We start from the raw sequence: 13,582 nt of genomic DNA, 5'->3' as shown, positions 1-13,582 counted from the left end.
CAGGCTCCCTGGAGTCTTCCTTTCTGTCTGTGTGAGGGGCTACTGAGGGGAGCAGGAGAAAGGGACTCTAGAATGCCATCTCGGGGCACTGGGGCAGGATGCCAGGCCCACCCTTGGTCCAGGAGAAGGAAAAGGAGGAAATGCCAGGGCTGCTGGCTTTTCCAGAGAAGGCCTGCTTTAGAAACGAAAACGGTCCCTCGCTTCCCACCCCAGCCTCAGTGTTTCATAGTTGTGTGTCTTGTGGTCTGTCAAGAAGGGGCTCAGCCTGGCAGTTGGAAAAAGCCAAGGACAGCGGCCCCGTAGAGCCTTTGTCTGCTGCCTCCCTGCCACCCATGTTCATTCTTCCTCATCAAGAGAGCCTGGCCAGACCGCGGTGTCCCTGCCAAAGCCTGGACCCGAGGTTCCTTTTTTGTGAAGGTTCCATTCCCTCACTCGGGGCTTCCTCTTTGCCGCCCCCACCCATAGCCCAGCTCCACGAGGGCCCTGAATGCAGCTATTGTTTCCTTTGGCTGCTCCTGCCTCTGAGCACATTCCTGCACCATCCTGGAAGGAAAATACCCCAGGGCTCTGTTCTTTGCCGGGCTCAGCATTCAAGTTCTGCCACTCTTGGGTCTAAGAAAAGATACCCACCCTCCTCAGGGTCTGCCTGTGACTAGAGAGGGGCAGGGTAGGCAATCCAGTGATGGCACCAGGCCTGGACTGGGTCAGGGCTCAGTGAGCCCAGCCATCTCATGTCCTGTTGCTTACATTTTAGGTTGTCCACAAATCCTTTGTGCCTCCAGGTCTAGTTTTGAGGTCTGAGTATATGGAAGTGTGCACCGTGTATGTGTACAGGTTCTGCAGTGATCAGCCTCAGGGGCTGTACAAAACCTTCTGTCTCCAAAGAGCCAGGCCCATTGGAGGGGAAGGTGGAGATCAGTGTGTCCCTCACCCTGAGACAGCCCTTTCTTAGATCTTTTCCAGATGGCTCTCCTTGAGGTGTGGGGAACTGCTGTCCCCAGGGGAAGGGCTGTCAGAGCCAGGACACCTGTGTCTCTGCCTCAAGACCCAGCACTATTTTAGGCATCTCTAGGGTGACAGGACAGCCAAGCAAGGCACTGGCTGACGAAACACTTGTGAACATCCACAGGTCCTTCAAGAAAAGGGGATTTGTTTCTGTCATGGGTTGGAACCATGTTCTCTAACTGAGGGGGCATTATTCAGGAAAGGGGGCGAATTCCTGCTGGAGGTGATCCTGTAGAGTCTATTGTGGCTAATAGGTGGGACCAATAGAGGCAGAGGGTCAGAGTGGGAAAGTCAAGCTTAAAACTGAACTTGACCGTGGCCTTTGACTCCCCATCTACAATGTGGTCCCTAGGGGAGGGCCTTTGATTCTCTTCCCAGCAGATGTGTTGTTCAAGCCAGGTGTGTCTCCTGTGTCTACTAGTGCCCCACACCAGCCCTCAACACACATGGGGCATGTACACTCACTTCTGCTCCCACTGGCTAGCACCCTGGAGGTCTTCCTTCCCTCTTGCATTGGCCATTCTGCTTAGATAGCTGGTCCTGGAGTGCTGCTAGGTCTAGACGCCTGGAGCCCCCTCTAGGCGGAGAGAGGAATGACCCCACTGAGACTGTAGACTATTTTTTGGAGCCTGTGAGGAAAGATGGGTGGGGGTGCCTTTTCCCAGCTTGGTAGGAGTGGTGCCGGGCTCCTCACCTCAGTCAGTGGTCCTCAGACCACTTTTTGCAATTACAGAGAGGAAGGGTTGGATAGACGGCAGAGTAGTCAAGTGACATGGGACTGGGAGACAGGACAGTTGGTTGTGTCCTGGGTTGGCCACTTATGAAACTGACCCTTCGTATCTGTAGGCCCAGCTATAAAAGGTAGACCTGGTAAGACTACCTCTGACGGCCTTCCAGCTCTTGCATACTCCGATTATGTGATCAACTCTTGCTCCCCTTACCTTCATGTTCCCTGGCTTGAGCTGTTACTTCCCCACCAAGTTAGGCCTGTCTGTGCATTAGGGTGGCCATTGCGGGTATGTATGTGAGTCGTTTGTGAGTTTAAGCTTTACTGTGTATCTTCGTGGCTGTTCCTAGGTCAAGTCCCAAAGAAGGTTGGTGGTACCAGTGTCCTCGAGGCCCTGAGCAGTGGGAATGTGGGGGCTTCACCAGTCTGCAGGGTCAGATCCTGACCTGAGCTCCATTAGCACTTCTGTTGCACTGGGAAGCTTAACCTATAAAAGGATGTTCTAACTCCCATTCCCCAAAGGTGCTAGGCCTGGGCTCAGGTGCTTTGTCTCTGTCTGTCTACCAGTACACTCTCCAGCTGCTCCCATGCCGTGGTGGCCTTGCTCTACCCCTTCTCCTGGCAGCACACCTTCATTCCTGTCCTTCCGGCCTCCATGATTGACATCGTCTGCTGTCCCACACCCTTCCTGGTTGGCCTGCTCTCCAGCTCCCTCCCCAAACTGAAGGAGCTGCCTGTGGAGGAGGTGGGCCATTGTCTGGGGGACCAGCTGGGTGAGGGATGGAGGAATGAAGGGACTGAAGGAACAGAATCTCCCAGGAGGGAGGGAGGGGTGGAGGGGGAAAGGAAGGGACCAAGACCTCTGGAATCTTCTCACTTGTGGCCTCTGGGCCTCTCTGCCCAGCTCCTGTCCCTTCCTGGAGTTATTCCTGTTGTCTGACTCTGAGGGCATCGCAGGGGCTCATTCCCTGCATCACTGCCACTGATGATTCTTTCTTTTAGGCACTGATGGTGAATCTGGGATCCGACCGATTCATCCGACAGGTAAAAAAGAGCAGGACCCCACAGAATATGTCCTGCCCTGGGGTAGGTGCCTGTTTGCTGCAGGCCCCAGGGCACCCGACACTGGTACACACATTGCTCAACCCTTACAGCCTATTTGCTGAGCTCTCTGGGCTCCAGATTCACAGACTAGACAAAGATGGGGAGAAACTGATCGGGGAAGTGTTGACCCCAGCAGGATCTGCCTTTCTGGTTGGGATCATCCAGTGTGATAGAGTGTGGGAATGTGAAGAGCATGGCCTGGAAGTCTGAACACTTGAGGTCTGGTTCTGCCACCTTGGAGCCCCACGATCTCAGGCAGGCCTCCCAACTTCTCCAAGCCAGAGTTCTCATCTCTAAAGCGGGCATGGTGACACCACCTGCCTTGAAATGTTGCTGGGGGATGATACATGATGCACAGGATGCTATGGAATTCCAAGGTTTACAGTCATCGTAGTAACTTTAGAAAGCCTTTGTTAGCCATGGAAGTTCTTCCGGCTTTCCACTAAGGAGCACAGCCCACTGGTGTGCCCTCCGGGAAGGTAGAGTGTGTTACACACCACTGACAGCTGCCACTTCTGGGTACAAGGCATCAAGGTACAGACATAGAACAAGAATGCAGAGATAGGAACGACAGCCTAACCTCATACCTGAGCCACAGGCTGGGCCATAGTTTCCCTACACTAAGCCAGCTCTGCTTCCCACCATGGAGCTGGAGAAAGAGGAGCTGGGGAAGCTTCCTCAGGGTGCTGGGCAAGGAACCCCGAGCTCCTGGGCAGTGAATGCCACGGCCTCCACCACTTTTTATCTTTTTATCCTTGGACGAGTTTCCTAACCTCTCTTTCTGCTCAGCTTCTCATTATAAAATGAGGTTGATAATAGTATTAGGATTTGGGGGAAGAATGAATAATATTAAATATTTAAGCTCTTTAGCCAGGGCCTGGCATATAGTAAGTGCTCAGTGTCTATAATTATGATGACTGTGTGTTTTCCTTCCCCTGTAGATGGATGATGAGGACACGCTGTTACCGAGGAAGTTACAGGCGGCTCTGGAGCAGGCTCTAGAGAGGAAGAATGAACTGATCTCCCAGGACTCTGACAGCGACTCTGATGATGGTGAGTGAGGCTTGCCCCAGGGCAGAATCAGCTCTGGCCCCAGGACTCCCTCTGCTCTGGATCTGGGCCTTATGGTACCAGGACCCTGTTTCTACATACCAGAACCGTCTCACTGATGGGGCTTCAGGTACAGGACCTTGGTCTCAGCCTAGCCTGGAATTCTCCAGCCCCACTACCAGTGGGCTCAGGGAGTAAAGGGCCTGCAGGGAGAGAAGATTGTGGTGTTTTGTCAGGGGGAGTTGAGAAACATAACTTTGGGGGCACTTCTGGGGTGGCCCAGGCTAGAAAGCTACCCTCTTCCATCTAATTCTTCTCTACTTCAGAAGGTTTGAGAAAGAAAACCCAAAGACATATGGCAATGCCTAGACTCTTCTTGCTGATAGGAAACTAGTTATTGCTCCCTCAGGGGCCTTGCCTTGAGCCCCTGCAGGAGATGGAGGGAACTTCCTCTTCTTGTGAAGCCCAGGAAAACCACCAAGGGTAAGGAGTATGGGGAAAGTGATCCTCTGGTCTCTGATTTCCACTCACAGTTGCACAGTGAATATTTGCCTACTTGCATGTGCAGAGCACAGTTTCTGACCTAGATCAGAGGCTAGTTACAAGCCCAGGAGCATAAGAGATAAAGTTTCAAAAACCGCTAAGTGGTTCTGGCTAGAAATTCTCTTGGGGAGAGGGAGACAGACAATACCAGGTAGAGATTGGGGTTGGAGGTTGGAGATGACCGGTTCTTGGCCTGAACCTTGCAGATTTGTCTTTTCTCTTCCAGAATGTAATACCCTCAATGGGCTCGTGTCAGAGGTGTTTATCCGGTTCTTTGTGGAGACTGTCGGGCACTACTCCCTCTTCCTGACTCAGAGCGAGAAGGGAGAGAGGGCCTTTCAGCGAGAGGCCTTCCGCAAGTCTGTGGCCTCCAAGAGCATCCGTCGTTTTCTTGAGGTTTTTATGGAGTCTCAGATGTTTGCCGGCTTCATCCAAGACAGGGAGCTAAGAAAGTGTCGGGCAAAGGGTAAGGCCAGAAGAGATTGAGGTTGGGGGCTATGGGCCATCTTGTATAAGTTGTCTGCTACTAGCAGGCCAGAGTAACTGGGCACCATGACAGAAGCTCTTAGCTGTTGGCTGGGCCAGGCCTCCTACCATCCCTTTCTTCTGCTAGAAACCACCAACAGAGCTTTCTTCTCCTCCTGTTGCAGTAAATGCCTTCACGAGACTGTGCACAGGCCGCAGCCATGTGGCTGGTAGCGTCTCCCTCCACCCAAGAGCAGCGTACCATTGGTTGCCCATCCCCTCCCCAGATGCTCTTCTCATTCAGAGAAAAAGGCCAGACTGAGCAATTTAGGGGGTTCTAAGAACCAGAGGTTGGAGAAGCCATGAAGAAAATTGAGCTAGCTCTTGGGGTTGGTGGCAGCCTCCATTCAGAATAGGTTACCTTGTGTCTAATATCAGCTCAGCTCACTCTAGGACTTTTTTGTGTGGGTTTTTTTGGTTTTTTTTTTAATCTCATCAAGATCTTTTTTTCTAACCTCTGGGTTGTTAGTTACATTTTCTGTTCACTAATACCATCCATTTAGTTTAACAAACCTTTTGGAACAACATGGTAGAGTGTTCTAAGAGGACCTAGAGAAGGCACCAGCTCTGAAACAAGGAGTGGCATCTTTGCCTTACAGAGTGTAGCTCAGGCACATGCGCTGGGAAGCAAGGTGCTGAGGACCTCTTGCTTCAGCAAGTGAGCACAGTGAGATGTTATTAACTACAGTTCTGATGATGAGACAGTCTGAATTCTAGTAAGATGCTCCCATAAATTGTAATTGCAGATCCTTTGTTTCTCTGTGCCCATGGTCCCCTCCAATAGGCCTCCCTTCCCTTCCTGCAATGATGGTTCTATTCCCTGTTCCTTCTCTTCCCCAGGCCTCTTTGAGCAGCGAGTGGAGCAGTATTTAGAGGAACTCCCAGACACTGAGCAGAGTGGGATGAATAAGTTTCTCCGAGGTTTGGGTAAGTAGCATGGTCACTGATGAGACAGATGTTCAGCAAGAAGCTGGGGCTGGGGGATCTGTACCCAAACTACTCTAAACCAGTACCAGAGGGTATTTATATTGGAGCTGTAGACAGAAGAGTAAGAGATCCCCTGGTGAAGAGGTTCTCAGCCCAGTCCTCCAAGAGCATTAAGCACAGTATTTTTTTTTTTTACGATTTTATTTATTTATTTGACAGGCAGAGATCACAAGTAGGCAGAGAGAGGAAGAAGCAGGCTCCCTGCTGAGCAGAGAGCGCAATGCGGGGCTCGATCCCAGGACCCTGAGATCATGACCTGAGCCGAAGGCAAAGGCTTAACCCACTGAGCCACCCAGGCGCCCCTATTAAGCACATTAAATTGCAGAACCAGGAGAAACCAGAGATCCTTACATAAATCAGGTCTTTTCCTGCGTGTTCCTTTCTGAGTGTATATGAGGATTCTGGGGGCAGTGAGCTTTTCTCTAGGCCTAAAGGGGTCTACAAAAGTCTCAGTGCCAGAGTGCCCTTCTCTGAAAACCTCCACTGTCTTCATAGCATGTCTCAGTTTAAAGGGAAATTGGGGCCAAAGAAGTTAAATAGCTTGTACATAGCCACAGAGTGATTGATACCAGTGCCCTAATTAGAACTCTAACATATTTTCACTGCCCCGGATCAGATCCATCTCAGCTAAAATCCAGTCTTTCTAGCCAGATCTCCCACTGAGAGTTAAGGCTGTTACAAGAGTTGATACTGAAACCTTACCCTTGCCCTCTCTGACCCACAGGCAACAAAATGAAGTTCCTCCACAAGAAGAATTAAGCCCCTTTCCCAGTAATGGAGCCCAGTGCCTTGCCAAGCCTGGAGCCTGGGGAGGGGGCCAGCTTGGAACCTTCTGGGCTGCTGTGGCTACTCTGCCCCCACAGACCCTGCCCTCCAAGCCAGCCCACCTCTGCCTTCACAATATCCCAGGATACTGTTTGTAAATAATCTGCTGTAAGCTTTCTTATCTCTTTTTGTAACAAGCAAAGAGAATCTGGTAAATATTTGTATATTCCCAAGGGGCTGGGTGCTGGCGACTGGCCAATTATGTGCAGCTGACTGTCTCAGCCGAACCACTGATCTTCCCCTGGAGGCTCCAGGCCTGCCTGCCTGAGGCCCCTGCTGCCAGTCTTGGGCCCTGGAGAGCAGATGCTGTCTTGTTATGTACAGGAGGACTATTTTTTTTTTTTAATCTTAGAGTTTCTATTTTTTTTCCAGTAGTCCCCCTCCCCTAACCCTCCGTTTTTGAAAGGCAAAGGCCAATCAGTTCCCATTTGCAGCGTGGTACCAGACTCTCGGGCCTGGCCCTCTCTTGTTCCTCCCACCTTTGTGATGATGGTCAGTGAGTCACGGGAAGCCCACCCCCCACCCCCGGCTGTTCCAGTGCTCTCCAGGCCCAGCTCGCAGTCCGTGGTGGCCACGATGCGGTACAGGGCATCCCTCCTTCCCACCATCTACGGGTGTTCTCAATAAACAGTGTACAGTTGTTTGGGCCCAGAGCCCTACGTGTTCCTTGGCTTCATTTTCTATAGTTCTCTCTCCTGGGGGATGGGCTCAGATAGGCCAGTCAGGAATGAAACACCATCATGCAGGGAATGAGCACTTCCTTAAGAGTTCAGCTTCAGTGTGAGTCACTTACCTCCCCTGAAACAAGTTCTCTGGCTTGAACTGTTATGACTGGTCTAGAAGATACCTTGTCATTGTTTTGTTCAGCTTGCCACTTCGATAACCAGCTGTTCAGACTCTCTATGTAAGTGTTCCCAGTGATGGAAAGAATGCTCAGTGCTTGCAGCTCCACTGTTAGGTGAATCTTAAAATTTTGCTCTTTAGTATGAAGCCCTCACTTCATACTAAAAGTGATGAAGACATCACTGGGTGTCCTGACATTGGTGGTTAAAGCTCAGCAAAAGCCAACCCAGGCTTGCTCACAGCTCTGGCCCATTGCCTATAGCTCTTCTGTCACTCTGTTACTAGTTTTCTCCTGTTGACCTCTGCAATATTCTTTGGAAAAGCAAGAAGAGCAGGGCAGGAAATATGGGTGGCTTAGGCTTTTCACCCACCCAAGGCCTTCGCAGAGCAAAGACTGTGAAAATTTCTAAGACGAAAGATGAGGCAGTAAGCTGGAACTCCCTTAACTGAATTCAGTTTGGCACTGGCAGGATTTGAACCAAGAAGTAGACCTTCCTGTCCTTCCGCCCTGGCCTACTTAAACAGGAGACAGTCCTATCCTGGACTCCCTTCCCTCTTCCTTCCCATTTCCATTGAGGCTCCCAAGGTCCCAACCTGTTTGGGGTTTGAGGTTGCTATCTTCTTCCTAAAGTGTAAAGGGTTTGTTTTCTGGGAAGACAAAGTCGTCTTCTCCTCTGAAAAAGCCTCTTACATAGTTGGCTTTGGCATCTTCCAGGAATAGGGAGGCAGAGATTGAGGCCTCATGAATCTGAGTTCTCAAGCTAAAGTAGAGAAGATAGTACTTATCAACAGAAAGTCCAGGGTCCGGTATAGTTAACTTCAGGACTCATTACTGCTAACCCAGCCTGGGCTTCATGATGGTCACAGAAGTAGATTCCTTAACAGTAAAATAGTAATAATACAGTTTCCAAAAGCTGTTTCTTTCTCCTTTCCTTCTCCCACTCCCCTCTTTTTTAATGTGATTCCAAAGAATCCTCACAGATATGTGGTCACACCACAAGAGATATAGGTATAAATTCCTTTTTTAAAATAAAATTTGAAACTTTTATGTATCTTTAAAATCTTAGGATACCTAAGATTAACCCCAAGGATTTTTTCCTCCTGTAAGGGCCACAGCTTCATCCTAATTCAGAAAATCAGTACAGGCCCATAATGGCTCTGGTTAGGCTACAAGGGTCCACACAGGGAGTACTATGGACTAGGCACGGAAGACTTTGGGGGAATATAGAGGAGGGTATGATAGCAGGCAGCCTGGTATGGGGTTGACAAAAAGTGGTCAGGACTTCTTTCAAGTTGTTTTACATGACCCCTAAATAGATGGTTCTTAACCCTATTGGATCCAACACTCTCCTTTTCTATAGCACATACTCTAATTCCCCCCTTTACTATCCTGAAATGAAATTGGTATATAAGGTAACCTACCTAAACATACCTTAATTTTCATATAAATAGGGAGAAATAAAAGGAAAAATTTTGTTTAACATGTATTTAAATATGTAAATGCTTGGGTATAGCTGTACTAGAAGATATAATGAGGTTAGATATAGAATCACTGAATTTAGCAGCTACACAAGCACAGATCAAAGTGTGTTGTATCAGCAACAGATTCTACTGAGTAAGTGCTACCATTGGTAAAAGAGCTGGACAACTTTTTTTTTAGAGGGTATGGAGGGGCAGAGGGAGAGGGAGAGGAAATCTTAAAGAGGCTCCACACCGAGCATGGAGCCCAGCACAGGCTCAATCTCAAGACCCTGAGGTCATGACCTGAGTTTAAATTAAGAGTCAGATGCTTAACGGACTGAGCCACTCGTGCACCCCAGAGAATTGAACAGCTTTTGGCAATGTTGTGAGCAAAACACAGTATGAGCTTTCCCTTAACTTAAACAGCATTTGGAATCCTGGAAAACTGAGAAGTATATATACCCTGGGGGAGGGTATTATGTGTAAAATGGAGATAGATCTAAACTAGATTTTTGTTGTTTAGAATCAACCCATACATTGCAGGATGTCTAGCAACCTGGACCCTCCATGATTGTGACAAAAAAAAAAACCTGCCCCATTAATTTTCAAACTGTCTCCCCAGAGGATGGTTTTTGCCACCATTGAAAATAAGTGTCTTTAAACCATCTTTCTGACCACCCTAGGGCACTTACTCAGGGACAACACAAAGCTTTTCCTCTACCAGAAGCCCCAATGCCTACAGAGTGTCAGCCCTCTTCTATTCTGGAGTCAATAAAGGCCCTGGGTTTTCTTCTTAATCACTTTGGTAACTTTTAGAGCAGGGCAGGTTCCCAATACATCTTCCTAAATGCCTTTTTGTTTGTTTGTTTTTAAACTAAATATGCATGCTCTGGTAAACTGTAGTGTCAAAATGAGGAATCTGGGTTCCTTAAAGGCAGTATTTTGAAGGAGTATCTTTGGAAAGCCATATTATTCCAACTCCAGCTTATATTGGAATTAGGGCTCCCCCAAAAGCATTCTAATTATAATCACAGCTCAGTTCAAATTTTTGCTAATAATAATATCCTTTTACATGGAGACTTGTAACTTGTACCCAAATGACTTATTTATAAAGATACAGAAGCAGTATTTTAAAAAAAAAAAAAAAAAAAGGAGGGGGCGAAATAAAAGTAAAACAAAAATTGGGCCATAAAACAGAGCCAGAATTCAATTTACATTCTTAATAAAGGTGATACACGAAATTAGTTTCTAGAGCCAAAGTAGTAGTATGCCTTCCTAAACATCTTATTTGCCTATGGAGGTGGGGGGGAGTGTCACTTAAAAGGTCATGAAAACTTAAAAAAAAGTCATGAAAATTCTAGACCAAGAGAAAATACTACATTTCGGTACTGGCAAGTTTCTGGTAACTTGGAAATTATTTTCTGTCCATTTATATTGCTTTTTATATTCTATTAAATATATTAAATATGCATTTGGTTAAGCAAGAAACTCAAACTATCAAAACATACATCTCCCCCACTTCACACAGCTCATTAGAAATGCCTTCTCAGTTTTATGTCCTCCCATTTCCATCTCCATGTACGTACAAGCAGGTGTCCCAGGTACCGTGAACGTCGTAATTGGCGCTCATCTTTTTGACAACCAATTAACAAGCTAATTCTGAGAAGTTTGGAAATTCCCGTGTTTGACGTGAATATAAAAACCATGTTTCCATAAGCGTCGCAAGGTTGGCCCGGCCCCCTGTTCTGAAGGGGCCCACGCCCACCGAGAGCCGCCGACTTAAACCTCCCGCCATGCCTAGGAAAGTCTCCCGGCCGCTCGACAAGCCCGGCTCCGCCCATTCCGGAACTGGCTGCGCCCACGGAAGGAACCGGTGCCGAACGTGCTTCCGGTCGTGGAGCGGGTGAGGTTAATGTGACCCCGGAACCAGAACCTTACACCCTCAGGAAGTGGTTCTCCGGGGCTGAGGCGAGAAGAGGTGGGTGTTGTGTGATGGCGTCGCAGAAGTAGGGCCGTGTAAACCACAAGGGCAGCTGCGGGAGCCTCAGGCTCTGTAGGGCTGTGGCCTCTGCCGTCTCCGTTGTCGTCCGCCTTCCGCCGATGGTGCGCCCTTAGGCACACCAGGGGTTTTCAGACCAGGGGCTGATTTTGTGTGGCCTGGCCATCAAGTAAGAATACGCGTATTTGAATTGAAACCTTAAATTCGTTAGCGGATTTTGAAAATGGGGTCGAGTCCGATATCGACAAGTTATCTTTTTAAAGCTTCAGCTCCGAGGTTTGTATGAAAATGTATCTAAAGCACATGTACATTAGGCCAGAAATCCTATCCTTAGCAATCCAAGCTATAGAAAATAAGCAGGTCAGCCTGATGGGCTAGGTGACGTTATTTTACCAGTCTTTAGAGGAAGGTAAACATGGTTGAAGACCACGGACTTGGAGGTTCTCTGACAACGCTCTGGCCTTCGTTTATGGGAAGACTTCTATTGACCCTGTACCCAGATCAGCCACTAAAAAGACCAGTGGCAGTGTGGGCCTCTGCCTGCAGCACAGACTAAGCAGCTTGGCAGCTTCATTTGTTTCTTCAGCGTGGATTGTATCTCAGCAGTGGCCCCTTTGATGCAAATATAAAGTCAAAGTGTAAGGTTTGCGCTTGGTCCCATCAAACAAGCCAAGTGGTCCCTATAGGTCTGTGCTTTTCATTTGCAACAGGAAAGTACGGTTTTGTCTCCTGGCTTCCTCGACAAGATTAACACCTGAATCAAAGCATCTGCCAGCTATTAGTTGTTGGTACTTGAGTAAGCAAGCTGGAGAGTCTGCTTCAGCTGTCCTTCCAAGGCCAGGTGGGATGGCATGGTATCTGGATTATCTTCTATTTAAAATGGATGAGGGACTTTCACATTCAGCATGGCCATCTACACCTCCATACAAGGATAGGTATTATCCCACTTAACCCCACCATGTTTATGGGTAGTGATGCTACACAGTAAATTTCTTGGTAATAAACTGGCTTCTAAGGGACTTGTTTTCACATATGGGCTAAATCCTACCTGTCCAGGCCTAACCATTTAGCTGCCAGCCCCACCCCAATTCATCCAGTTGCAAAGTCCTATCCATTTAATTTTCTGAATCCTACTCCTGCTTTCTCATTCCCATTTTCTTTGCTCCACCTCCCACTGCAGCCCAGTCCCTAACTACACTCACTTATTTTGCTTAACTTTCCCAAATTGGATAGCATGTTTGCTCTTCTCTCTGCTTGATCATTTTCCCTTATCAGACCATGGGGATTAATTTGTCCACTCCCATAATCGTTCACAGGAAGTTGAAAAGGTTAAGTACTTCCATTTTAATCCACACAATCCTCAGTCTTTAAAGATGCCACACACAGCTGTTAAGATTTGGGTCAAAAGCTCAAACCCCATCTGTATCTCGATATTTTTAGACTCTTCATTGTGTAATTATAATCAGACATTTAATTCTCTTAGTATCAATATCAACTACAACCCATTTCAGATCCATGACCTCAGCTTCCAGATTGTATGTCCTCCAAGACACTAAGGGACCAGTTTTGCCTTTCTCCATCATCAAAGATCAAATCTGAATTATCCAGTTTGTCCAACTGAGTAAAGCCTTTGCACACTTTTCAACCAAATCACTAAGTTTGCTGTCCATTTTCCTTTTACTTGGGGGTCTGCAGAATCCTCTAAAGATTGTCACAAATTTGTCCCATCGGAAGTCATGGTTCCCAGCCCACATATCACCCTAGAGGACTAAGAAACCACCACTCAAACCTAGTAGCATTTTAAGTGTCATCCTATTTTTTTTGGCCAGGGTTGTAGACACCAACTTTATTTGGGGCCAAAGAAAACGTCACAATTTTTGGAAAGAACTAGAAAAACTGTAGCAAATTATAATTTACCCTGAGATCTGAAGGTCCTATCTGCACACAAGCACTGGTCACCATTTCATTTTTGTAGGATACAAACCTCAGAAAGCCCAAGTACAGCTTCTGGCTTTCCCAAATTCTATGCTAATTTCAGACTAGAATCTTTAGCATCTCATGATGTAGTTCTTTGAACATTAATACACAGGGATATGTACATCCTGACAAATGCTTTTTAGATCCCAAACCACTTTCATGTATAAAAGCCCCGATGTGTCTAAGATTCAGACTGGGCCCCCTCTCAAGATTCTGGAATGGTATGATAAAAGACAGAGTCAAGGAGGAAAAACCTTAGGCTCAGGAATTATATCCTTCACAATCGCTTCAATCCTATCACTTTGTCCACTCTTTAGAATGCCCCATCAAAACTGAGTTTTCCTGGGACACCTGGGTGGCTCAGTTGGTTAAGCGGCTGCCTTCGGCTCAGGTCATGATCCCAGCATCCTGGGATGGAGTCCCACATCGGGCTCCTTGCTCAGCAGGAAGCCTGCTTCTCCCTCTGCCTCTGCCTGCCACTCTGTCTGCCTATGCTCACTCTCTCTGACAAAAACAAAACAAAACTGAGTTTTCCC

General features: G+C 47.7%; 1 protein-coding gene across 5 annotated transcripts in view; it reads left to right on the top strand.

Annotated features, from left to right (window-relative positions):
- The window catches only part of DENND2B (DENN domain containing 2B), a 177,045-nt gene extending 163,474 nt beyond the window's left edge, over window positions 1-13,571 (top strand). For all 5 annotated transcript variants that reach the window (XM_059135395.1, XM_059135405.1, XM_059135421.1 and 2 more), the window contains 6 exons: window positions 2,300-2,477; window positions 2,735-2,776; window positions 3,778-3,889; window positions 4,656-4,895; window positions 5,795-5,881; window positions 6,666-13,571. In XM_059135395.1, the coding sequence (XP_058991378.1) occupies window positions 2,300-2,477; window positions 2,735-2,776; window positions 3,778-3,889; window positions 4,656-4,895; window positions 5,795-5,881; window positions 6,666-6,700 (694 nt within the window). In that variant the 3' untranslated portion in view covers window positions 6,701-13,571. The remainder of the gene's footprint in view (window positions 1-2,299; window positions 2,478-2,734; window positions 2,777-3,777; window positions 3,890-4,655; window positions 4,896-5,794; window positions 5,882-6,665) is intronic.
- The last annotated feature ends 11 nt before the right edge of the window (window positions 13,572-13,582 follow it).

Source organism: Mustela lutreola, chromosome 1 (genome assembly GCF_030435805.1).
Source record: "Mustela lutreola isolate mMusLut2 chromosome 1, mMusLut2.pri, whole genome shotgun sequence".
NCBI classification, from domain to species: Eukaryota; Metazoa; Chordata; class Mammalia; order Carnivora; family Mustelidae; genus Mustela; species Mustela lutreola.
The sequence above is the reverse complement of the archived record's forward strand: the minus strand, read 5'-3'. Positions and strand labels throughout refer to the sequence as shown.